Consider the following 25,560-nt stretch of genomic DNA (forward strand, 5'->3'; position numbering starts at 1 on the left):
AAATTACATTTTGCTCACATATTTTACTGATTTGGCTTTTAAAAAATTACAATAAACAGTCACTGGAATATTTTTGCCATTACTCTTACTCAGAAATACTGGCAATTTCTTTTTTAAAACCAAACGTTTTGTCTGCATATATATCTATATCCTAATAAGTAGTATACTGACCTGTGAGTGTATATATTAAACATTAAAGATCTTTTTTAAAAGCAAGATTGTTATAAATATTGAACTCAGAACACACACTACTCAAGAGAAATTAAGTGTTTGTCTCAATTGCCCTTAAAAGCAGCTTTCAACAGTAAACCATTCTAAGATTAGAAACTTATATTCATATGAAATCGGAATTAAAGCTCCTCGACTGAATTAAACTTAATACACAAAGGTGAGAAAATGCATAATGTAATGAAGTAGCAAATTTACATAACACACACTAACTGAATTTCTAGTGATTTTATTCTAAACACCTTGTTGTACTGGTTCATATTTCTTCCCCTTTCTTTTCTGCTTTCCTAAAGGCTGGCACTTGGGCTGAGGTAAAGTTCTATAATTCCCAGCAGCTCACTGGTACCTTGTTCACGTGGTCATTATGCATGCATAAGCCAGCACCGTGATTATTGGCAGGTTATTCAACCTTGGTGATTATAACCAAGTTTACTCTTTTTGTCACCTGACATCCACATATACATTTTCCAATGAGTGGTGGTGGGAGTGGGGCATGGGGTGTCATTTGATAGCAATCAGGTGTGGCTAATTCTCCATTTCCCAGGCTTGCGCGGGGGGTGTGTGGTTGTTAAATTCAATCATAGCACCCTGAGAGTCAATCTGTCTGAGGTCTGTAAACTCAACAAATATTGGGGTTCAAACCCGGGAGCTTTTTGGTCTATATATCTCAATTACACCAGGTGTTTATTTAAATCCGTAATTTTTTTCAAAAAAAGAACGTTCTGCACCTATTATTTAGATGGAACATGATTGTAACTTTGAATGGATCACTCATTTCAGAAAACTTTCAAACCATAGAGATAGAAACATATGATATTTTATTTTGTACACTAAATAACTTTTTCTGCTTTATTAAGCTTTTCTTTAGCTATACTGGGATCATGAGAAACTTTTTTGTCAGGGAATGGATAAAGACTGTGAATTGGAATCACCATGATGCTTTATTCATATGTCCCACATCAAAGCCTTAAATTGTCTATGTTTTATTCACAGCTGTAACTGGTAATGAAGAGCTGCAAGTAGTACACAATATAGGATTTTCTGACTATTCTTTAATTATATTCCATTTTCACAATAATAAACACGTGAGATAATCCAATAGGAAGAGAAAGAGTTATTACCAGAACCTACAGCCAAAAAATGTATTCACTGAATAAAAACAAATGATGATATTTCTGAGAAGTGTGTGATAGGAGTCAATTTCTTAGATTTAGTCTGCATCTCTTAACTGCATCTCTGGGGAGTAGCAGTCCAAAATTTTATACCACTGGTGTAGAAACACAAAACCACTTATAACTTTATTCATTCTTAAGAGATTGAGTAACACCCATTCAATACTGACATCAACAACAGTCTCCTCAAGCTATAAGAAAGTTAACTCCTCTAGCAAGCAACACTTCAATTTAATTAAAATGAAATCTAAATGTTACAGTGGCAGTCTAGTGACCGAACGCATTACCGGATTAACACTAAGCACACCAGAATGATAGAGACAGAGCGGCACCCAGGATTCCTCTCAGCAAGTTCACATTAACTGGCCACAATAGGAGAACAAGTGTCTTGAGGTTTTACACCTGGTCATTGGAGGTCCTTTCATAGACAGATCTCAAAGCAACGTGAAAAGGAAATATCAGACTGTGAATTAGCAGTGGGCACCTCTCTTTCACATTTCCAAGCAGTTGCTTATACAGTGGCACTGAAAGGGTTCTGGGGTAGACTTCCTGACTAACCTTGTGCGGTGGTGACTAGTGTATCCCATAAGGTAGATCTAAAGGGCTGGGAAATATTAAAACTCTTTTCCTTCCCTGACCATTTTAAGTCATATTTTTTTTAAATAAATAAATACATTTCCACTAACTAAGGCATCAGCAAAATATAAGTTGGAGCATAGTGAGGAAACTGGGATATGCTCCAAAATATTGAAGGTTAATTAGTTTTTAAAAGATTGAAAAAATATCTTTTTTACTGTGCAAATGTTATTTAATAGTTCCAACTTTTATAAAGTTAACAGTAAAACAGCAACTAAATGGTAGAATATTACAGTGACTGTTCATTTACACCAAGCAAAAACACTTTATATTAAGTAATTAATCAGAATTTTGATAGGTCAAAACATGGGTCTTTACAAAAAAAAATTTAATTTTCCCCCTTGTCGTCTCATTCCCTGCAGCCTTCCAGCCTTGACATCCTTCTTTATCAGAGAGAGAGAGAGAGTGGCAGTGAATCTCTATGCAGATTATATATCCAGGCAGAAGGCAACTTTATGGCAAGGCAGAAATCAGGCTATTAAGTGTCTCACAATTATCATCTTATCCAAAGATGACAAAGATTGGATAATTGTCTTAATGCCACCTTTTTAATTGACTAGGGAACAATAGTTGTCTTCATGGCCATGCCAGTACTATTTAATAACCAGAAACTGGAGGTGCAATTTATCAAGCACTACAGGGTCCACAAAGGTGTGTACACCTCACCACTCAATACAACAGCCTACTGGTAATAAGAAACAGAAACACCTTATCCCCAAAAAGCTACGGGAGGCTGTTGCTTAAAAATGTTTACATTTGCCTTTTTTTTGGAACTGAGTAACAAGAATCCGGAAATGTTTCACTTTAAGAAAGATTATTGAAATAATTCCCAGAGCATAGATATCTAAATTGTTTCAGAACCAATTTCCCAAACTGAATAGTTATTTTAAAAATTGATGCAAGCAGTCATATTCCGATATCCTGCAACATCTACCTTGCCTGTTGTTAATCACCTGCCCCACATTAAAGAACTCTACAGCCGCGCAACTTCTGCAAAGCAGCCTTTTAGCAGCAAGCATCACTAAACTCGGCGTGTGCGGAGATTCATACCATCCCATATTATCGTCAGCAGAGCCAGCTCCCAGTCTAATTGCTCGCCATTGACCGGTAAACAAATGCCAGTGAATGAAACGCATTTTCTCGTTGCACCATTTGTCAATCGCGTGCTACAATACCTTTAAATGCAACAAAACTGTCCATACCTGTCCAAATTCGCTGTTTATTATGGGAGAGGCGTCCAAAAAAGCATCGGAACCGACAGGAAGAGTCTGAGGGGTAAAGTAACCACTGACCAGTAGCTCGTAGTATCTCATCCGATGTTCACCTACAGAATGGCAGGAGTATGATGACTGCGGAGCTTATAGTAGGAACCCAGCCTTAAAATTACACAGGTCTCCACAATAACTGGCCAATTGGACACAAGCGCAATCCCCTAGTCTGGAATCAACATATTGATCAGAACTACACGTGACAGTGGTATTTATAAAACCAACGCGATTTTATAAACTTAGACTGAAAGATAGCAGTGCGAATCCCATAGCTTTCGGCCATTCATTAACATCCAACACCAGGATTCTCAAAATACACAGGTTGAGAGGATTTTACAAACGACAGCAATCCCTCTGTCTGTTTCCTAGCAACATTAAACAAGCTACATTTGTGTGTACACGTGACTCAGAAACGGTGTTAGAATGAGTCAATATTACATATTTACATTACAATCCCTCAAGATGAAACGAGCATGGCTTTAAATCCTAAAGGGATACAAAGTCGGAGTGAACCCAATTGATAAGAAATAACTTTATTGCACCTTTGGTATCGAGTTCCACATGGATGATGTTTCCCATTACGGAAGTGTTGTGGAGGTGCTGGACTGTGTCCTTGGCTCCTTTCACTGTGGCGAACACCACTTTCGCGATTCCTAGATGCTTCTTGTTCTTCGGGTTGTAAAGAATCTCCACTTCTTCCACTTCGCCATACTTCTTGCACATGTCTAACAGAAAGCCCTCTCGTATGTTGTCGTTTAGCTTTGCAAACGTTACCTGCTTGGGAGGTACGGGTCCCACGTAATGCTCGTCGATCTGTTGGCACCAGGAGCACATTCAAACAAACTTAACTCGCTATTTTTATTCAAAACATATTATTTTGGGGACTTCAATATTTATTTATTTACGTTTTGGAGTTACAAGGTAAAATGCTAGAGTAACACACTACTGTCAGGAAATGCTACTATGGAGTTGGAGTGGAGAAACTATTCTGATTTTTGTGTCCCCCCTTACCTTAAATTTTGGAACAGGTAAATCCACTTCTTTGCTTTTGGTCCACATGCGTCCAAGTCGAGGGTCTCTGACGGTATCAACCGGTGGAACACCGGAATTCTGCAATGATAACGGCTGACATTATTTATTTTTAAAGGTTTAAAGAATGTGCAGCAAACTGGCGAACGTGTTACCGAGTAACTGGACTGTCAGTTTAAGCAGAAACCACAATGTAACAATGGCAGCAGCATCCTGTGATAAAGACAACAGACGTGGAATTAATGGCTACACTGCCAAAATATCACTCACAGGGAGACTTAAATGTTGGCCATCGTAGCGGTAGAGTTTGTGTTGTCCTTTCTTCAACGCTGGGTCAATAATCAACTTATAACTTCGCCAATGGTGACTTTTTCTCTCTGCTGAACTCCCTCCTGCGTGGCTGTGCTCCATCCCATTGATCAAACCTGCAAATGGGGAAAACGCAAGAAGATCTTAAGCAAAGCTGACAAATGCCTCAGCTCTGAAGATTTTTTTTTTTCTCTCCCTATCTATCTCTCTCTCTTTCTCTCTTCCACGAATACGTTGCACATTAAATGGGGAATCTAAGCTCGCTGGACCATTGGAGAAAAAGAGACGAGGGGGGGAAAGAGAGAGAGAGAGAGAGGAAAAAAAACACTCACTTGAACTCTGTTTCTTGCCATGATCTTCGTGGTGCCTCGGTCTCTCCCCAGGTTTCAGCTCCTTGAAAGACATTGTCGTCGATTTCTGTAGGTTTCGGAGCAAACGGCGTGATCTGGAAAACAATTACATTTCGCTGATTAGATTACATTGTACGGCTCCTGCCTCCTTTTTTTTTTGCAAGCCAACACATATTGTGTGCTTCTGCTCAGTGTATGTATCCCACAATCCACCCGCCTGCTCTCGGGCCACCAGCTAGTCTTCCATTCCCTCCGCCACATTCAACGTTTCCCATTTGCCCGGCAAAGCCGCCGCCGGCGCCTCCGTCTGACCCCCCTCAACGCCACGGCCGAGTTGGGCCGGCAACCCGCCAGTGCGTGAGGGGATTTTTTTTTTTTTTTCGCCGCCCCCTCTCTCTCTCTCTCTCTCACCACCTCCTCACTTCCCGCCCCGTCCTCGGTTTTTTTTTTTGGCTGCCTCGGCTTCACTTACAAGCAATTTGGAATCAGGGCTGGGAATCCATGTTAGTTTTACGCAGCGTAAAACTGGGTCTCCAAACAAGATGGGTTTATAGGTGGTTCAAGTTTGAGGACTCCAGTTGAGCATTAACTTCCATTTCGCCATTGCTGCCTTGGCCGAGCCGCTTCCCGGTGATTGTTTGTGTTTTTTTTTTGCGCCGATCCCCCCACCACCATCATCATCATCATTCCCCCACCCCCCCCCCCTTTCCCTTTCTCTCTCTCTCTCTCTCTCTCTCTCTCCCCCCCCCCCTCCCTCTGTCTGTCTGTCTCTCCCTCCCTCCCCCAAAAGCAATGGCTCGGGAATTTCGCCCGGTCTGTCACACAATCGTTAACTTCCGAGTGGTTTGAATGGTTGGCCGATTTTGGCTTGTTTAAAGGCGGCTGGTAACGGGAGCCAATCAGAGAGGGGCTTGTATGAGGCTTGTGGTTTTTGAAGCCGAAGTGAAAGCTCCTTGAACAGAGGAGAGGCTCACACTGGGCTTTGTGCGTGTGTCTCTACTGCAGCAGCAACAACAGGAGCAAGGACGGGCGCTCTCCTTTTGTTACCAAATGGAAAGATCTCTCTTCACAGTTTCAAAGCACAGTGGGTTTTCTTTTCTCTTTTTTTTTCATTAAAAATGGATCTAATTTAGATTCTGTCATCTCTGGCCACAATCTGAAGGACTGATGACGGATTTGGATACACTATTTCGAAGTGATAAAGCCTGAAGATTATTATTTTTTTTTTCAAATTATTTTTCGGAATGCATCTTTTGGGGTCGAAACTAGGTCACGGCACCACCCGCGCTGTCTGCAGTTACATTGATATTGAAGTCTTTTTGTAAAGAGAATGAAGCAAAAAAATGTTTTTCCCCATGTGTTCTTTCATATAACTTCTAAAAGCGGATTTAAAAATAGCAGATGGATTGTTTGATAGCAGTATTTTTCAATTTGGAGGTACATTTGTATGAATCTTATTTTTTTGCATTTCAGAGGATTTAACGCCAAAATCACAAATTGATTATTTTTACTTTTCAGTATCAATTATCTGCCTTAACTCGTTAAGAATTCCAAATTTTACACAATGGCTAGAGGGTTTCTTAATTTTGCTGTAGTAAAGGCGTTGTCCTTAATTGAAAATGCTAATCCTTTCCAGATATGTTTCTTTTAACTAATGTAGTCGAACTCTTCAGTGATTCTGAAGCTGCAGATTATTGCTTTCAATAGATTTCTCAATGTCCACTTTATTGATTTTTTTTAAAAAAGTTTTTGACCTAATTTTTCCTTTAAACGCTAAATAATTACATAGGTTTAACTTCAGAATGAAAAATCCTTTTAATATCCGGGTTTGAATCAAATATTTAGCTTTGTGGTGGGATCTGGAAGAGGAAACCGCCAAACTTCATATTTCCAAGTGGGGCTTCTGCCTTGTCTTTTTTTCTACTCTAAAATTGTTTCTTTACCCAGGATTGGCGTTGCTTTTTTTTTAAACACCTTTTGTTTTTCTTATATGGCATGCAAGCTATCTCAGTGTGCGGATGTATTTTTAGAAAACGTATCTCTGAGCTTTGTCCCAAAATATATCACTGGCAAGCGGTGGGTCGAAAACCGCCCTAAGTGTGACATTTTAAACCTGGATTAAAACTAAGGTCTGTATCACTTTTATTACATAAACCGAATCCAGCGAAGTACCGTGTTTGGATAATGCAAAATTTTATTAATTTAAAAGAAATTTAGAGTTTTAAATATTCCCTTTGAGCTATTCTTCACTTTTTTTTGGAAAAGGTATTATCTTTTAATTTGCTATCCTTGTTTTATGCATTTTTTTTCAAAGGTGGGTGCACTTAATTCACAGCTTTTAAAAAATTTAATAAATTATTGGGAGCGTTCAAGGGTCTAGCCTATAAAGTGGTGTGACTTTTTGTTTTTAAGCCTAATTTATACATTAGTAATTTTTAAAGATTAAAATCAGCTCATAAGAACTGAATTTATTGTAGGGGGAAATTAGCACTGAACCGATTTTTGAAATGAGGATATTCTTAATGGAAATGCTCGTTTTTAATGCCATTCGACAGAGGCTACAAGTCATGGCAGTCTGGTGCAAGAAAACGATGACTCGTATCTTTCTCTCTCGCTGTATATTTAGTGCTTCTTTTGTTCGAGCTGTGGGCGGTTATAGCGTCTTGAAATAATTTGGGATTACAAATGGCCCTAAGGCGCAATGTGTTTTTGTTCAGTAGAGAGAGAGAGGTACTGTACGACGAAATATATCTGCCCAAACAAAATGGAGCTGATGACGAGTATCGTTAAGAGCGAATATGAGAACAAGCTGCTGAATAATTGTGCCTGAACAGAGTAGGCCGCGGTCATGGTGCGATGAGTGAAATGTGTTTCTGTTTCGGGGGGTGGAAAGTCGCCCTGTGAAAGTAAAAGTTCGTAAACGCTCGCCTACAAAATATGTTTTCAAGAACTACACTATTGTACAGATGTTGGTTCTGGGAGAAGCGAATCTTTTAGTTCGAACGGTTGTATCACGAGGAGAACTGACTTATGGAAATTACTGCTCCCCCCCACATGTGAAGGAGACTGAAATAAGGCCATTGTTTGGCAATGTGGCCAGGGAACTCCGTGTGGAATCGCTACAGCAGCTGAATCGGACGGCAACTTCACTGCTCTGCCTCTAGCAACACCATCCAAAGATCATTACTGAGCCAGCATTCTGTGTCCCAGAAGCTTAAGTACATCCTGATGCGCATTGTGTAATTGTCAAGTGACCCTCTTGCCGAGTCAATTCCAGGAGGCATTTGGAGGAGTTAAAGCAGTTGGCCGAAATGGTGGTTACCAATGTGGGAATGTGAATTCAAAAATTATGATAAATGAATGCACTTCCAAAGGCCCTGGCAGTCAGCGACTCGAACAAGGCAGTCCCTAGTGTTCTAAGCACTTACTGCTGGGATCTCTTCAAACCAAAAAGAGTGTATTTTTTTTTTGAGCGGAGGGTGGGTTTACAACCTTTTTAATTCCTCCCCGCCCCATGCAATGGACACATGCCAAGAATCCGTCCAGCGACCCTGGCAGCTCTCGAACAGTTATTCACATGAGATTAGGCGGTGAGTATTGATAGGTTGAGGTTGACTTTTTTTTTCTCTCCAAATAGCAACGTGCTTTTTCTTCATCTTGGCATTGGATAATAATCAACATCCGTTGTTTTATGTTCTTCCTTGGTGAGACCACTGTTAGGATAATCTTAAACAACACTTGTCAGCAGCCACGTTGACAATTTGCTGATCTGTGGTTTTGGGGAAAGAAAAGTCCAGGTCATGCTGTTCCCCTCCACCCGGTTCCTGGTATCTATTAGAGGCAACGAAGTGAGAAACTGAAAAACTGAAGAAAAGTGAGGGTGGAGAGTATGAAACAAATACAGATGAAAAGGAATGAAAGTGAACTATAATGTGTGAAACTGAAGTTTACATACATGTTCGAGAGAGACAGGAAGAGAGGTGAAAGGAGGAAAGCTTTTTTTTTCTACAGACTTGGCACTACCAATATCTGTTGTTTCTGGGGCTTGACAGGTAGAAATTTCAGTTGGCCTAGCCCCAAAAGGATTGGTGCACCAAATGAGATGATTTAGTTCAAGTTTATTGTCGAGATTGTCTTGAGCCAGTATTGCAAACCTGTAGGCATAACATTGTGTGGTTGGAAAATGCATTTTAGTGGACCTCCAGTGTCACTCCCACCATTTTGTTGGTGCTTGATCTTTTTACCCTGTTTCACCCCTGTCTGAGTTGCTAATGCCACTGATGTCCCAGCTGAGATCAGTTTACTCTATTATAATACAAATGCCATTATGGTTATGTGTCATGACCATGTTCACTTCCCAATGTACAACTTGCTCCATTTATGGATGGGTGCCCATTGGGTAGCCCTTAGAAGTACCCATGAATGAAGGGAACTGGTGCTTACCCAATGCTGGAACTGGTGCATTCCCAATGCTAACTGTTGTCTTGTTATCGTGCTATCACCTTGGAAGTGTATAGCACCACATTTCACCACCGGATTCTGGAATCTTTGGCTAAATTTTCTCAGGAAATGTTTCATTCATCCTGAAACCTATCGCTGAAATATATTTATATATAAATAAACATTGTTGAAATACTTCCCCTGGTGTGGTCTCCTTTTACTTAGCTGATAGTGAATACAGCTTTAGGAAGTTGTTCATCTGAAATACAGATAACATGGTCAGCTCAGTTGGGCTTGTCTGTAATACTTGACTTTAATGTCTATGTTGGCAACTTCAGTGTTTACTTAGCCTGGTGAATTATTTTTAATTAGATCATATATGTAGTTGGTAGAATATTTCCAACTGCTTCAAATGCTCATGGTAGAGTGCAAGTTTTGCAGACTGGAGAGGGCGTGGTGAATATAAATGCTACATGCTTGAAGCTTTGTCTTCAGTTACGTTATTTTTGAAACCAACAGACTGTTCCACATTGGCATTTTTGTGGCTGTTAACTTCCTCGTCAAACAAATTGAAATTTGAAATTGAGCATGCATAATATTTCACAGTATTTAGCTTTCCCTCCCTTATGATCTTGGATCCATTGCCGATTCTATTCAGGTGCATAACTGTTGGTTTCAAACTGATGACCTAACTAGAACACCTAGTGAACTGTTATATACTTTTGGATCATCTTCGGAACAGGTTAGTATTGCACAGTTATATCATCACTAAAAGGTCACAAATGACATATGATCTTCAGTTTCTGTCTACTCCAGTTGCAAATGTTGGTGTCTATTGAAATTATATGTAGATGTCCCTGTTACAACTTGCTATGTCATCCAGCATGCAAAAAAAAGGGTTGTGATAGTTTGCAATCCTGCTTCGCGCTATTATTTATGTATCCATTATGTGTGGCGGTTTGTCTGACTCTGTTAATGATCCATAATGTCCCTTCTCTTGAAAGTGCCAAGCCCTTGCTAAAGTAAAATTCTGTGGGAACAGACAGGCTTCTGGTAACTTCTACAAGTGGCCATTTGCCCAGTATGAAACTTGACCATAAATATTGGTGTCTATTTGACAATAGTAGGTATCTTGACTGAATAGCCTGATGCTGTTTTTACCGAATGGGTAAATTATCCATGTGCAATTCCCACTGGATAGTGAGCAGTGATGCCTTCCTAGCTGACTTTTGAGGCAATTGTGGTGGCCCTACTACAATCCTAGTTGAGATCAACTAGCCAAGCAAAACTAGTGATTAGACATGTGAACATCTTGGTCTCTTACACTTTTTACTGGAATAATCTTACCCTGCCATTGGAGAGTTTATCTTTTACTACCTAGTTTTGCTTTTCTAAAAGGTAAATATTTCTTTCTTTTATTCATTTATGGGATATGAACATCACCGGCTAGGCCAGCATTTATTGCACATCCTTAATTGCCCTTGAGAAGGTGATGGTGAACTGCCTCTTGAACTGCTGCAGTACACGTGGTGTAGGTACGCCCATGTTGCTGTTAGGGAGTTCAGGATTTTGACCCAGCGACAGTGAAGGAAGGGCGATTTATTATATTTCCAAGTCAGGATGGTGTGGTTCTTGGAGGGGAACTTCTACACGATGGTGTTTTATTTGAATTTGAAATGCAGCAAGATTGTACCCTTCTCCCAAGAAGAGATCTATTTTCATGAAGATCACCATATCATCGAAATATAGTGACTTTTTTTACTGAGTTTATTGTACAATTTTTTGAAACCCTTTGGTTCAGCAACTAAAATTGGGCATTTAATTAAAAAGTATTGATGAGATTTAAATTTGAAGATCTTTTTGAAGTGAGAAATACTATTGACTGCAATAGAAAATGTATTGAATTCTGGTAAGTAAAATGCTTATGAGCCATAGCAATTTTTATATGCAGAATGATATTGAAACAATCTTTCATGAATGAGCATGTCATACCAGTTTATATTTCACTTCACCTCACTCCCAACCGTGGGCTATAAACTAAATTGCACAGCACTTGTACTGTCCATTGGTTTGAACTTATGTTTTTACATGTAGCATTACTTAAAGATTAAATAGTATTTTTACATGTAGTCAAAGCATCCTGTTACATAGTAATGCACTAAGTTAATTTCACTAGCTAGCTTTCACCACTTAGTGTTTCTTTTATACATCTATATTTTACTAAAATGACCTAGAAAAGTGCCCTGGGCTTATATATTTTTGTGACTGCTTTATTGACTAAATGTAAAAAAATACTTATGAATAGAACAAACTAATGTCTCTTGGGATAATGAGGCGTTGTTAACTACATAAATGTTATTTTGACATTTTTGTATACAATTAGCTGGATTTTGCTAAAGCAGGCCATCTAACAGCATCTGTCATTAGTTTGTCCTTGCTGCTCTCAGCACTTGCATTTTTCAGCAACTTTGTGAGAACTTTTGAGCTGATAGCGACACAACAAGGCAAACTAGGCCTCTGGGACCTGAGTGAACAAGGCAAATCAAGAGTATCTTATCCAATAACATGTAAGGATTTGGAAATAAATTGTGGAAGGCCTAAAGAAGGGTGTGAATTCAATCAATGTTAAATCCATTCCTGATCTGTGGTGAGTTAGCTGTTATAACAAAAATACCTGGAAAAACTCAGCAGGTCTGGCAGCATCTGCGGAGAGGAACACGGTTAACATTTCGAGTCCGAATGACCCTTCAACAGAACTAAGTAAAAATAGAAGAGAGGTGAAATATAAGCTGGTTTAAGGGGGGGTGGGATCCTGTCGGAGATGTAGGCATTCCTTGAAGAGAAGTGGCAGTCAATTAAACACTAAGATAAAAGCAAAAATCTGTGGATGCTGGAAATCCAAAACAAAAATACCTGGAGAAACTCAGCAGGTCTGGCAGCATCTGCGGAGAGGAACACAGTTTTTTGCTTTTACCTTAGTGTTTAATTGACTGCCACTTCTCTTCAAGGAATGCCTACCTTGAAGAAGTATTGCTCTTCTCTCCGACAGGATCCCATCCCCCCCCTTAAACCAGCTTATATTTCGCCCCTTTTCTATTTTTCCTTAGTTCTGTTGAAGAGTCATGCGGACTCGAAATGTTAACTGTGCTCCTCTCCACAGATGCTGCCAGACCTGAGTTTTTCCAGGTATTTTTGTTTTTGTTTTGGATTTCCAGCATCTGCAGTTTTTTGCTTTTATCTAGCTGTTATAACAGTTGAGGTGCTATAATTTTCTTAAGACCATGGACTAGGGAAAAAAAGGCAATGTGTTCATATCTTCTATTCCTAGTCACAACCCAGTGAAACATCACATCTGTACACAACATCAAAACAGAGCTTTATTTTTTCAACTGTTCAACAGCCCGCCTAAAAGTAATGTCTGGGCCCTTACATGAAGAATTCTACATGGGTAAGGTACTGCAGGAATATTTACAACTGAGACTAATTACCAATGCTTCAGGAACAGAAATAAAATTACAAATGGAGGAAATAAATGGATTCAAACAGATAAGAGCTAAATATAAGTTGTATAGTTGTTTGGTAGTACAGAACTTGAGTAGTGGTGAAAAAAGAGACATGTCTAAGCTTTTTATCTTGCACTCATTAGAACACACGCAAGAATACCAATATAAGGGAAAACAACAATTTGCACCTGTTTCAGCTAAACATACTGTATTATGTATGTGTTCTTTCTGTCTGCAAAGAACAGGGCCCTGTATATTAATATATGTAGCTTCCAGTACACATGTCAGTGTGAGCCTGACTGACAATCTTAAATTGGTTCTGCCTATTATACAAATGAGTAATGTATATGAATTTCAGTGCCAGTGTGATGCTAGGTATTGTAGGCTGTATGTCCCAAAGTCTAGCGGATCACATCAACCAGCACGTTGCAAGCACTGTTCACAATGGGCAGGGTACAGACAGTACACAACCAGTCCATGCTTGCAAAACTATGTTCGACATTAGGTGTGATTTGGCGATTGGACGATATTTGCTAAAAGATCCTCAGTGTTAAGAATTACATGGATGACCAATTTAAGATTGTCAGTCAGGCTCGCAGTGTGATGCATTTGTGTGTGCTGGAAGCTACATATATTGCATGTGGGCCTTTTCTCTGTGGACAGAACATTGCGTCTGTTTCAGCTAAACGAAGTAAGTGATAACCATTTGCTGACTCATTCTTCAGGGCAATGCCTTGACTAATCAGGGTCAAGCTACCTGGTTTAAATTTCAAACAATGCTTGGCAGTTAACTCAGTCACCATCAGTGGTGCATTCTCCATGGCAGCAACACTTGCCAACCAGTCACTCTCTTCACATGTAAGTTGTTGTTTCCCCTATATTGGTATTCTTACAAGTGTCCTGATAAGTGCAAGCTAAAAAGCTTAGATGTCTTTAATCACAGTTTAATGTCTTAATTTTGTCTTAAATGTCTTTTTTTTTTTCAGCAATAAGTTGTGTATATATGTGAAATAGTATGTGGTCAGTAAGTTATACAAACAGTTAACATTTTTTTAAAGATGTAGTTTGAATTGGAACAATCAACCACATGTGACCTGGTTAAGTGAAAAAAATTGTGATTTCATCATATATTTCATTTTGTGCGTTCTGCTATAAATTTGGAAAAATTATAATTATGGGAATCTAAAAATAATATACACCACCTTTTTAAATGGACACTGAATTAAGTCTGCATGCCCTGGTCCAATTGTTCTCGGCTTTACCTGAAGACTACACTTGTCTTCGTTCCCTATGTGCAATGCCATTGGATATAAAGTGGTTTATTTAATTTGTTTAGGCTTCTAATGTGGTGCACATTGGACAGTGGGATATTGCTTCAATATTCAAATTTATTTTTGTATAGCTTTTTAAAGCAATTCTAAATTCTCTAATACGGAGCTGGGTCTGTTCCAATGATGCTTTGTTAGGTTTGAAATCTGAGAAATAAGTGAAAAGACCACATCCAAAATTAAATGCTTTTTACACAGGAGATTTTCTTTTTTCCCCAAATATTAATTATTGTAATTAGACAATTCTTACTCCAATGGCCTCTAAGAACATTGGCTTCCCTGCATGGGACTTGGTACTCCCTGGACACTTACAGAAAATTGTAATCCAGGATTGTACAACAGAAATAAATTTGCTGACACTGCACAAATCAAAGCTCCTGTGATTAAGTTAGAAATTTGTATGCACTAGAGGACCGAACCCAAATACCACTCCTTCAGTGCTTCTAAAGAAACTTATTTGATTGCCAGTGTTCAATTTAAAAAAAAAACAAAAGGTTGCTAACTAAAGGAGCAGTGAATTTTAAGAAATAGAATTAGAGTTTAAAATAGAGCTGAGACTGAACATTTGGAGTTTTTTATTCATGGCATCTGGGCATTGGCTTGACCAGCATTTATTGCCCATACCTAATTGCCCTTGGGAAGGTGGTGGTGAGCTGCCTTCTCGAACTGCTGCAGTCCATGTAGTAAAGGTAGGCCCACAGTGCTGCTAGGGAGGGAGTTCCAGGATTTTGACACAGCGACAATGAAGCAATGGCAATACAGTTCCAAGTCAGAATGGTGAGTGGCTTGGAGGGGAACTTCCAGGTGGTAATGTTCCCATGTGTCTGCTGCCCTTATCCTCTAGATGATAGCAGTCGTGTGCTTAGAAGGTGCTGTCTAAGGAACCTTGGTGAGTTCCTACAGTGCATCTTGTAGATAGTACACACTGCTGCCACTATGCATCAGTGGTGGAGGGAGTGAATGGCACCCCATCCACAAACAATCAAGCAGGTTGCATTGTCCTGGACAGTGTCAAGCTTCTTGAGTGTTGCTGGAGCTGCACTTATACAAGCATGTGATGGAGAGTACTCCATCACATTTGTTGTGCCTTGTAGATGGTAAACTTTGGGGAACCAGGAGATGAGTTACTCATCACATGATCCCTAGCCTCTGACCTGCTCCTTGAGCCATAGTATTTATATGGGTAGTCCTGTTTCTGATCAATGGTAAAACCCCCCCGATGTTGTTAGTGGGGGATTTGGTTATGGTAATACCATTGAATGTCATGGGACGATGGTTAGATTCTATCTTTTTGGTGATGATCATTGTCCAGCACTTGTGGTGCAAATGTTACTTGCCACTTGACAGCCTAAGGCTGAATATTGACCAGGTCTTGCTGCATTTGGACGTGGACTGCTTCAGTATCTGAGGAGTCAGGAATTAAGCTGAACACTGTGCAATCATCGCGAACATCTCCACTTCAGACCTTTTATGATGGAAGAGAGGTCATTAATGAAGCAGCTGAAGATGGTTGGGCTGAGGACACTACCCTGAGGATCTCCTGCAGTGATGTCCTGGGGCTGAGATGATTGACCTCCAACAACCAAAACCATCTTCCTCTGTGCTAGGTATGACCCCAACCAGCAGAGTCTCCATTGATGCCAGTTTTGCTAGGGCTCCATGATGCCACACTTGGTGAAATGCAACCTTGATGTCAAGGGCAGTCACTCTCACCTCACCTCAGGAGTTCAGCTCTTTTGTCCATGTTTGAACCAAGACACTATTGAGATCAGGAGCTGAGTGGCCCTTGCGGAGCCCAAACTGAGTCAGTGAGGTTATTGCTAAGTAAGTGCTGCTTGATCGCACTGTTGATGACCCCTTCCATCACTTTACTGATGATCATGAGTAGACTGATGGGGTAGTAATTGGCTGGGTTGGATTTGTCCTGCTTTTTGTGTACAGGGCATACCTGGGCAATTTTCCACATTGCTGGATAGATTCCAGTTTTATAGCTGTACTGGAACAGCTTGGTTAGGGGTGCGGCAAGTTCTGGAACACAAGTCTTCAGTACTATTGCTGGAATATTGTCAAGGCCCATAGCCTTCACAGTATCCAGTGCCTTCAGCTGTTTCTTGATATCACGTGGAGTGAATCGCATTGTTTGAAGACTGGCATACCTGATGCTGGGGACCTCCCAGAGGAGTAGAAGGCAAGTGACATGGGCCTGAATTTTTCAGTGAGACATGAAGCAAGAGCACTCCCTCTGACCTTGAAGAAAACTACGCATAAAGATCTAGTGATCTCTGTCGCAGAAATTTCTTCCTACCTAGTGGCAGTTTAAATCTATTGTCCTGCAAGGTGATGTCTTGGTGTGCAACAGCAGTGATATCAAAAACAGGTAAGTAACCAAACAATCAAACAGTAAATCAGGAATGTATAAACATTTTAAAATTCTTCACTTTAGATCATATATTTTCAGATAAAATAAATGTATGACTGCATTAAGATAGAAGTGAAAATAAAGAGTTCAATATCTGGCCATTGTGTAGAAATTACATCACAAATATAAAATTAGCTTTTCAGGGCTAGTGAAGGTGTTTTGAGGGTTACATCTCATTCAACAAGGTGTAGCCTTTTCGAGGGTCCCAAGGTGCATCACAGGAGGATTTCTAAAACAATTTGACACCAGGACACATAATGTCTCAAGTTAGATGGCCAAAAGTTTGATCAAAGATGTAGATTTTAAGGACTCTCAAAAGAAATAAAGGGAGGAAATTCCAGAGCTGAGGTCCTTGACAGGTGACAATACGATTTCCAATAGTGGAGTGATCAAAATTGAAGAGCTTCAAGAGGGCAGAATTGGCTGAGCACATGTATCTTAGAGGGTTGTGGGCTGGAGGAGATATGGTGGGACAAAGCCATGGAGGGGATTTGAAAACCAAGATGAGAATTTTAAAAGTGAGATGTGGCTTGACCAAAGTGATAGGTGAATGGGACTGACCAGCCAGGAGTGTGTCTTCAGCAAGACTAACTGATTAGAAGTAAAGTTCTTACTAGCATACCCTATGAAAAAGTGTACACTCACTGACAGCAGCTTCTGGATTTCCATGTTACTCTGCTTGTGTCAGTTTAAGTGGAATAATATTGAATGCTGACAGTTTTGATGTCATTATCCCAACAGAACCTGGACCATTGAGTGGTATGGCATTGTTTCTTTATTAAATAAAGGAGATTTTAGAGATGAGTGATCAAGTCAAGATGAAGTGAAAAGAGTCATTGGCACATGTGCAGATCAACAAGAGTTTTTTTTTCAAAAAGAAAATTGAGATTGCTAAAGAAGGCCTATGGGGCTATTAGTTATGATGAAAATTATTATGGGAGTTCCCCAGGGGTCAGTGTTGAGACCCTTGCATTTCCTGGTGTATATTAATGATCGAGAGCCTTGGTGCACAGGGAACAATTTCAAAATTTATGGATGATACAAAGCTTGGAAGCATTGTAAACTGTGGAGGATGGTGTGGAATTTCAAAAGGACAGACAAGTTGGTGGAATGGGTGGATAGGTGACAGATGAAGTTCTGTGTGGAGGAATTGAGGTGATATATTTTGGTGGGAAGAACATGGAAGGACAGAGTATCCCAGGCTTTATTAATAGGGCCATAGAGTTCAAGAGCAAGGAGGTTATGTTGAACATGTATTAGACACTAGTTAGGTCTCAGATGGGGTATTGTGGACAGTTCTGGGTGCTACATATTTTAGGAAGGATGTGAAGACATTGGAGAGAGTGCAGAAGAGGTTTCTAAGAATGGTTCTAGGAATGAGGAACTTCAATTATGAAGTGAGATTGGAGAAGTGGGGACTAGAGAAAAAAGGCTGGGAGGAGATTTGAGAGAGATACTCAAAAACATGCAAAAATGGACAGACTTGATAGGGGGAAACTGTTCCCACTTGGGAAAGGATTGAGAACGAGAGGGCACAGATTTATAGCAATTGGCAAAAGAAGCAAAAGTGATAAGAAAAAACTTTTTCACACAGCGAGTGGGTAGGATCTGGAATGCACTGCCTGAGGGTGGTGGAGGCAGGTTCAATCGATGCATTCAAAAGGGAATTAGATGACTGTTTATTTTCAAGTAATCTGCAGGATTATGGGGAGAAAGCAGGAGAATGGCACTAGGTGAAACGCTCATTCGGGAGCCAGGGCAGACACAATGGGCTCAATGGCCTCTCTCTGCACTGTAACAATTCTGTGACTCTCTGAAAATAAGAGAATATGCGACTACAATGGCTAAGAGAGTGCAAAGGAAAGTGAGGGACTATGAGGAGAGAATCTCAAATATAGAAACAAGTCTACAATTATAACAAAAAATAACATTATAAAAATAGAAGAAAGGGTAGATGTGTAGAAATTGGTGAGTATACCTTTTTAGAGTATCACTTCAGTTTTTACAGACAAGAAGAATATTGGCAAGAAGGTAAAATGTGATGAGGGATGGAACAAAAAAAGTTGATAAAGCTAAATGAGGACCAAATGCTATAACCTGATGGGATACAGGTTGGGAAAATAGTAGCAATCCTAAAATTATATTTCAGTTTTATAAAGAGGGAATGTGTGTAGCCAATACCTATTTTTCATTCATTAGAGATGAGATTACTGAATCTCCACACGAAGAGAAAGTAATTAGAAACTGCCAACTTGTATTGTTACATTGTTCCAGTGAAGCTCAACGCAAACTGGAGGAACAGCACCTCATCTTCCGACTAGGCACTTTACAGCCTTCCAGACTGAATATTGAGTTCAACAATTTTAGATCATGAACTCTCTCCTCCATCCCCATCCCCTTTCCGATTTTCCCCCTCCTTTTTGTTTTTTTCCAATAATTTATGTAGATTTTTCTTTTTCACCTATTTCCATTATTTTTATATGTATTTCCATCCATTGTTTTATCTCTACCTTTTAGCCTTTTTTGATTCCTTCACCCCACCCCACCCCACTAGGGCTATCTGTACCTTGCTTGTCCTTCTTTCTATCCTTAATTAGCACATTCCTTTAGATAATATCACCACCTTCAACACCTCTTTGACCTTTTGTCTGTGAGATCTTATCTCCACCTATCACTGGCTCTCTATCCAGCTCTTCTTGTCTCCCCCCCACCCCGTAATCCAGCTTATATTTCACCCCTTTTCTATTTTTCCTTAGTTCTGTTGAAGAGTCATGCGGACTCGAAATGTTAACTGTGCTCCTCTCCACAGATGCTGCCAGACCTGCTGAGTTTTTCCAGGTGTTTTTTTGGATTTCCAGCATCTGCAGTTTTTTGCTTTTATCTTAGTGTTTAATTGACTGCCACTTCTCTTCAAGGAATGCCTACCTTGAAGAAGTTTTGCTCTTCTCTCCGTCAGGATTTTCGTACCTCTCTTTTGCCTTGTTCACCTTCATTGCTTTCCATTTCTCTCCTGGTGTTTACTAAAACTCGCTTTCACAGCCATATTTCTTTCCTCAGTGACTGTCTCCATCTCTGACTTACCCCACGTGGATTTCAACTGAAGTTCCATCCCTCATGTTTCGAACCCACCCAGGATTACAGGTATCTCCGGGACATAGAACACTCCTCGGACTGCTGTTCTTGTCGCATTCTGAGATCCACACTCAGTGCCATGCACCGCCATATGAACACACTCGATCTCTCCCTCCAGCAGCACCACCGCACCCTTTTTCAAAGCTGCACGAGCCCCCAGTTTCATTTTATTCTTCATCTCATCCGACGCCTCAACAAGAAACTTTGTCTCTTTCTTTCAGATGCAAAGGAACGCAAGCTCCAACAGCTCATCGACACCAACGCCCATCCAGGACCCTCCACCCCTGCCTGTCCCTCTATCCCCATCCCATCTTCCAATCCCAGCCCCGGCCGTGTATTCACCATACCCCCTGACCTTCCCCTCTCTGACGCTGAACGTTCAGTGCTCAGCAAAGGACTTAGTTTCATACCCTTATGCCCTCATCTCAATGAATTTCGGGCTTGGCATGATGCTGAACTCTTCTTCTGCCGCCTTCGTCTCCGTGCTCACTTATTTGGGCAGGAGTCCTCTCCCCGTTCAACGGATCCTTTTACCCACCTCCAATATTCTCCCTCCACCTGGACCCCTCCCTCTGGATTCTTACCTTCTCTTGATCTTTTCATTGAGAACTGTCAGCGTGACGTTTGTCGTCTTAATTTCTCTGCTCCTCTCACCCATTCTAACCTGACTCTCTCTGAACTTGCTGCATTCTGTTCTCTCAGGTCCAACCCTGACATTGTCATCAAACCCGCTGACAAGGGTGGTGTTGTTGTCTGGCGCACTGACCTCTACCTCGCAGAGGCTGAGCGTCAACTCGCAGACACTTCTTCCTACCTCTTCCTGGACCATGACCCCTCCACTGAACATCAAGCTATTGTTTCCAGGACTGTTACTGACTTCATCTCCTCTGGAGATCTTCCTTCTACAGCTTCATAGTCTCCCAACCTCAGACGGCCCACTTCTACCTCCTACCCAAAATCCACAAACAGAACTGTCCCAGCAGACCGATCGTGTCAGCCTGTTCCTTCCCCACGGAACTCATTTCGTGCTATCTTGACTCCATTCTCTCTCCCCTTGTCCAGTCCCTTCCCACCTACATCCGTGATTCCTCTGACACCCTACATCATATCAACAATTTCCAGTTCCCTGGCCCCAACTGCCTCCTCTTCACCATGGACGTCCAATCCCTCTACACCTCCATCCCCCACCGGGATGGTCTGATGGCTCTCCGCTTCTTTCTCGAACAGAGGCCCGAATAATCCCCATCCACCACTACTCTCCTCCATCTGGCTGAACTTGTTCTCACACTGAACAATTTCTCCTTAAACTCCTCTCACTTCCTCCAAATAAAAGGTGTGGCTATGGGTACCCGCATGGGCCCTAGCTATGCCTGTCCCTTTATGGGGTATGTGGAACATTCCTTGTTCCAGTCCTACTCCGGCTCCCTCCCACAACTCTTTCTCCGGTACATCGACGATTACTTCGGTGCTGCTTCATGCTCTTGTCTGGACCTGGAAAAATTTATTAATTTTGCTTCCAATTTCCACCTCTCCATCATTTTCACATGGTCCTTCTCTGACACTTCCCTTCCCTTCCTTGACCTCTCTGTCTCAATTTCTGGTGATAGACTGTCCACCAATATCCATTACAAGCCTACCGACTCCCACAGCTACCTCGACTACAGCTCCTCACACCCCGCTTCCTGTAAAGACTCCATCCCATTCTCTCAGTTCCTTCACCTCCGTCGCATCTATTCTGATGATGCCACTTTCCAAAACAGTTCCTCTGACATGTCCTCCTTCTTCCTTAACCCAGGTTTTCCACCCACGGTGGTTGACGGGGCCCTCAACTGTGTCCGGCCCATCTTCCACGCATCCACCCTCTCACCTTCTTCTCCCTCCCAGAAACATGATAGGGTCCCCCTTGTCCTCACTTATCATCCCACCAGCCTCCACATTCAAAGAATCATCCTCCGCCATTTCCACCAACTCCAGCATGATGCCACCACCAAACACATCTTCCCTTCACCCACCCCTGGCGGCCTTCCGTAGGGATCGTTCCCTCCATGACACCCTGGTCCACTCCTCCATCACCCCCTACACTTCAACCCCATCCCTCGGCACCTTCCCATGCAACCGCAGAAGATGCAACACCTGCCCCTTCACTTCCTCTCTCCTCACCGTCCAAGGGCCCAAACACTCATTTCAAGTGAAGCAGCATTTCACTTGCACTTCCCTCAACTTAGTCTACTGCATTTGTTGCTCCCAATGCGGTTTCCTCTACATTGGAGAGACCAAACGCAGACTGGGTGACCGCTTTGCAGAACACCTTCAGTCTGTCCACAAGCATTACCCAGACCTCCCTGTCGCTTGCCATTTCAACACTCTCCGCCCTCCTCTCATGCCCACATGTCCATCCTCGGCTTGCTGCATTGTTGCAGTGAAGCTCAACGCAAACTGGAGGAACAGCACCTCATCTTCCGACCAGGCACTTTACAGCCTTCCAGACTGAATATTGAGTTCAACAATTTTAGATCGTGAACTCTCTCCTCCATCCCCCACCCACTTTCTGATTTTCCCCCTCTTTGTTTTTTCCAATAATTTATATAGATTTTTCTTTTCCCACCTATTTCCATTATTTTTAAATGTATTTCCATCCATTGTTTTATCTCTACCTTTTTAGCCTTTTTCGATTCCTTCCCCCCCACCCCACTAGGGCTATCTGTACCTTGCTTGTCCTGCTTTCTACCCTTAATTAGCACATTCCTTTAGATAATATCACCACCTTCAACACCTCTTTGACCTTTTGTCTGTGACATCTTTTGGTTATCTCCACTAATCACTGGCCCTCTATCCAGCTCTTCTTGTCTCCCCGCCCCCCCCCCCGCCTCAAACCAGCTTATATTTCACCCCTTTTCTTTTTTCCTTAGTTCTGTTGAAGTGTCACATGGACTCGAAACGTTAATTGTGTTCCTCTCCACGGGTGCTGCCAGACCTGCGTTTTTCCAGGTATTTTTGTTTTGTATTTTAGAGGGTGTTCGCCTTAGCTCAGTGGTAGCACTCTAGCCTCTGAGCAGGTCCAGAGAGTGGGAGTTAAGGGCAGTTTCTCAGCCTCAAATAAATGAGAAAATGTGTTGTCAAATGAGTGACCATGAAACACTAATTCCCAACGATTGAGCCTGACTAAAAGCTCACACATTTTGCCAAGTTTACAGCAGGTGGCGCGTTTTAACTGGAGTTTGAAACACAGAATGGAAAAAAATAACTATTTTGTGCGTCAGCGTGGAAAATGTTCGGTACAAGATTAATTACAAAGGCAGCCGCTAGTGACCGGGATTCGGTACCCTTCCTAAAATTTCTGGTTGCGTTTCAATGTATGTCTCGGTAGTTACACAACTAGAAATTGTGCAAACGGAAGATCGCAAGAAAACCGGGTTTAACACGTGTTTTTGCTCTGACGTTAGCACCGCCTCAAATTCGTCTAAGACAAATTTTGTTGAAAAAAAAAATGACATGTTCGCTCCGATGGCTTTACTGAGTACAAAAATATCCAGCCAGAATAATTTTACTGGTATTATATTGTTTAATATTTTCTCGGGATTCTGGACGTTCTTTATTTTGAAGTGCCAGGGACCTATCTGATTTAAAGCAGGTTCAGGCTTGATGTTTGTTCAATGACACGTTTCCTCCGAGGTGGAAGCTCTGTTCCAAAACCAAAACCAGTTTTAGACCACCTGATACGTGACAATCAATGAATTGTACCGTGTGGTTTTCATGGGTTGCATAACTTAAAATCAGTCATTAGTTTAAAAAATATCATTGTTTCTTTAACTTTCCAAAATGCAATCAATTAGTATTTCTTACAACATACAACATTGGAGTGGTCTGCCCACTCTGGAGCCTTATTTAGTTACAGTTGGGTGCCAACAAGTCTTAGTTCTGAGCTTAAAAGCAAAAAACTACGGATGCTGGAAATCCAAAACAAAAACAAAAGTACCTGGAAAAACTCAGCAGGTCTGGCAGCATCTGCGGAGAGGAATACAGTTAACGTTTCGAGTCCGAATGACCCTTCAACAGAACTAAGTAAAAATAGAAAAGAGGTGAAATATAAGGTGGGGGGGTGGGACGGTTGGTGGTGGTGTGTAGAGCTGGATAGAGGGCCAGTGATAGGTGGAGATAACCAAAAGATGTCACAGACAAAAGGTCAAAGAGGTGTTGAAGGTGGTGATATTATCTGAGGAATGTGCTAATTAAGGGTAGAAAGCAGGACAAGCAAGGTACAGATAGCCCTAGTGGGGGTGGGGTGAAGGAATCGAAATAGGCTAAAAGGTAGAGATAAAACAATGGATGGAAATACATTTAAAAATAATGGAAATAGGTGGGAAAAGAAAAATCTATATAAATTATTGGAAAAAACAAAAAGGAAGGGGGAAATTGGAAAGGGGGTGGGGATGGAGGAGAGAGTTCATGATCTAAAATTGTTGAACTCAATACTCAGTCCGGAAGGCTGTAAAGTGCCTAGTCGGAAGATGAGGTGCTGTTCCTCCAGTTTGCGTTGAGCTTCACTGGAACAATGCAGCAAGCCAAGGATGGACATGTGGGCATGAGAGCAGGGTGGAGTGTTGAAATGGCAAGCGACAGGGAGGTCTGGGTAATGCTTGTGGACAGACCGAAGGTGTTCCGCAAAGCGGTCACCCAGTCTGCGTTTGGTCTCTCCAATGTCGAGGAAACCACATTGGGAGCAACGAATGCAGTAGACTAAGTTGAGGGAAGTGCAAGTGAAATGCTGCTTCACTTGAAATGAGTGTTTGGGCCCTTGGACGGTGAGGAGAGGGGAAGTAAAGGGGCAGGTGTTGCACCTTCTGCGGTTGCATGGGAATGTGCCGTGAGAGGGGGTTGATGTGTAGGGGGTGATGGAGGAGTGGACCAGGGTGTCCCAGAGGGAACGATCCCTGTGGAATGCCGCTGGGGGGGGGTGAAGGGAAGATGTGTTTGGTGGTGGCATCATGCTGGAGTAGGCGGAAATGGCGGAGGATGATCCTTTAAATGCGGAGGCTGGTGGGGTGATAAGTGAGGACAGGGGGGACCCCATCATGTCTCCGGGAGGGAGAAGAAGGTGTGAGGGTGGATGCGTGGGAGATGGGCCGGACACGGTTAAGGGCCCTGTCAACCACCGTGGGTGGAAAACCTGGGTTAAGGAAGAAGGAGGACATGTCAGAGGAACTGTTTTTGAAAGTGGCATCATCAGAACAGAGGCGAAGGAACTGAGAGAATGGGATGGAGTCCTTACAGGAAGTGGAGTGTGAGGAGCTGTAGTCGAGGTAGCTGTGGGAGTTCTGAGCTTGTTTTGTGAGGTGATTCTGGGGAATTAAGTTCCAACACTCAAAACCAGCTCTACTGGGCAGGACATGTCCTTCATATGCCCGACAGAGACTCCTGAAGCAACTAAGATAAAAGCAAAATGCTGCGGATACTGGAAATCTGAAGCAAAGCCAGAAAATTTTGGAAAAACTCAGGTCAAACAGCATCTGTGGAGAGCAAAATAGGGTTAGCGTTTCGAGTCTGTATGACTTCTTCAGAGCTCTGTTTTTCTCTCTTTCTCTCTCTCACTCCACAGATACTGCTGAGTTCCAGCATTTTCTGTTTTAGTTCATCCCTGAAGCAACTGCTCTAGTCAGACCTTGAAGATGACATGGGGATTCCCAAGAGGGCAGCAGAACCTCTTCAGGGATGTCCTCCAAGCATGTGGGAAAAGGGCACTGCGATC

At 41.7% G+C, this 25,560-nt stretch overlaps 2 protein-coding genes and 1 long non-coding RNA gene across 5 annotated transcripts in view; 2 read left to right on the forward strand and 1 right to left on the reverse strand.

Moving 5' to 3' along the window:
* The window catches only part of setd1ba (SET domain containing 1B, histone lysine methyltransferase a), a 144,288-nt gene extending 138,600 nt beyond the window's left edge, over nucleotides 1-5,688 (reverse strand). Inside the window, exons 1-6 of one of the 2 annotated variants that reach the window (XM_078554148.1) lie at nucleotides 5,465-5,688; nucleotides 4,975-5,087; nucleotides 4,604-4,758; nucleotides 4,316-4,414; nucleotides 3,847-4,117; nucleotides 3,239-3,360 (exon numbers count right to left, since the gene is read on the reverse strand). In XM_078554148.1, the coding sequence (XP_078410274.1) occupies nucleotides 3,239-3,360; nucleotides 3,847-4,117; nucleotides 4,316-4,414; nucleotides 4,604-4,758; nucleotides 4,975-5,047 (720 nt within the window). In that variant the 5' untranslated portion in view covers nucleotides 5,048-5,087; nucleotides 5,465-5,688. Of the gene's footprint in view, nucleotides 1-3,238; nucleotides 3,361-3,846; nucleotides 4,118-4,315; nucleotides 4,415-4,603; nucleotides 4,759-4,974; nucleotides 5,363-5,464 lie in introns of those variants that run through there. The other variant, XM_078554146.1, reaches the window with a different exon arrangement.
* An 80-nt stretch (nucleotides 5,689-5,768) lies between these two features.
* Nucleotides 5,769-9,625, forward strand: LOC144687717 (uncharacterized). Its single transcript, XR_013578198.1, has 3 exons — nucleotides 5,769-6,076; nucleotides 6,995-7,121; nucleotides 7,715-9,625. It is a non-coding gene; the product is annotated as an uncharacterized LOC144687717 (long non-coding RNA).
* A 16-nt stretch (nucleotides 9,626-9,641) lies between these two features.
* Nucleotides 9,642-25,560, forward strand: part of rhof (ras homolog family member F) — a 40,143-nt gene continuing 24,224 nt past the window's right edge. For both annotated transcript variants that reach the window (XM_078554150.1, XM_078554152.1), the window contains exon 1: nucleotides 9,642-10,174. The gene's annotated coding sequence lies outside the window, so the exon portion shown is untranslated. The remainder of the gene's footprint in view (nucleotides 10,175-25,560) is intronic.

Source organism: Cetorhinus maximus, chromosome 12 (assembly GCF_964194155.1).
Source record: "Cetorhinus maximus chromosome 12, sCetMax3.hap1.1, whole genome shotgun sequence".
Taxonomy (NCBI): domain Eukaryota; kingdom Metazoa; phylum Chordata; class Chondrichthyes; order Lamniformes; family Cetorhinidae; genus Cetorhinus; species Cetorhinus maximus.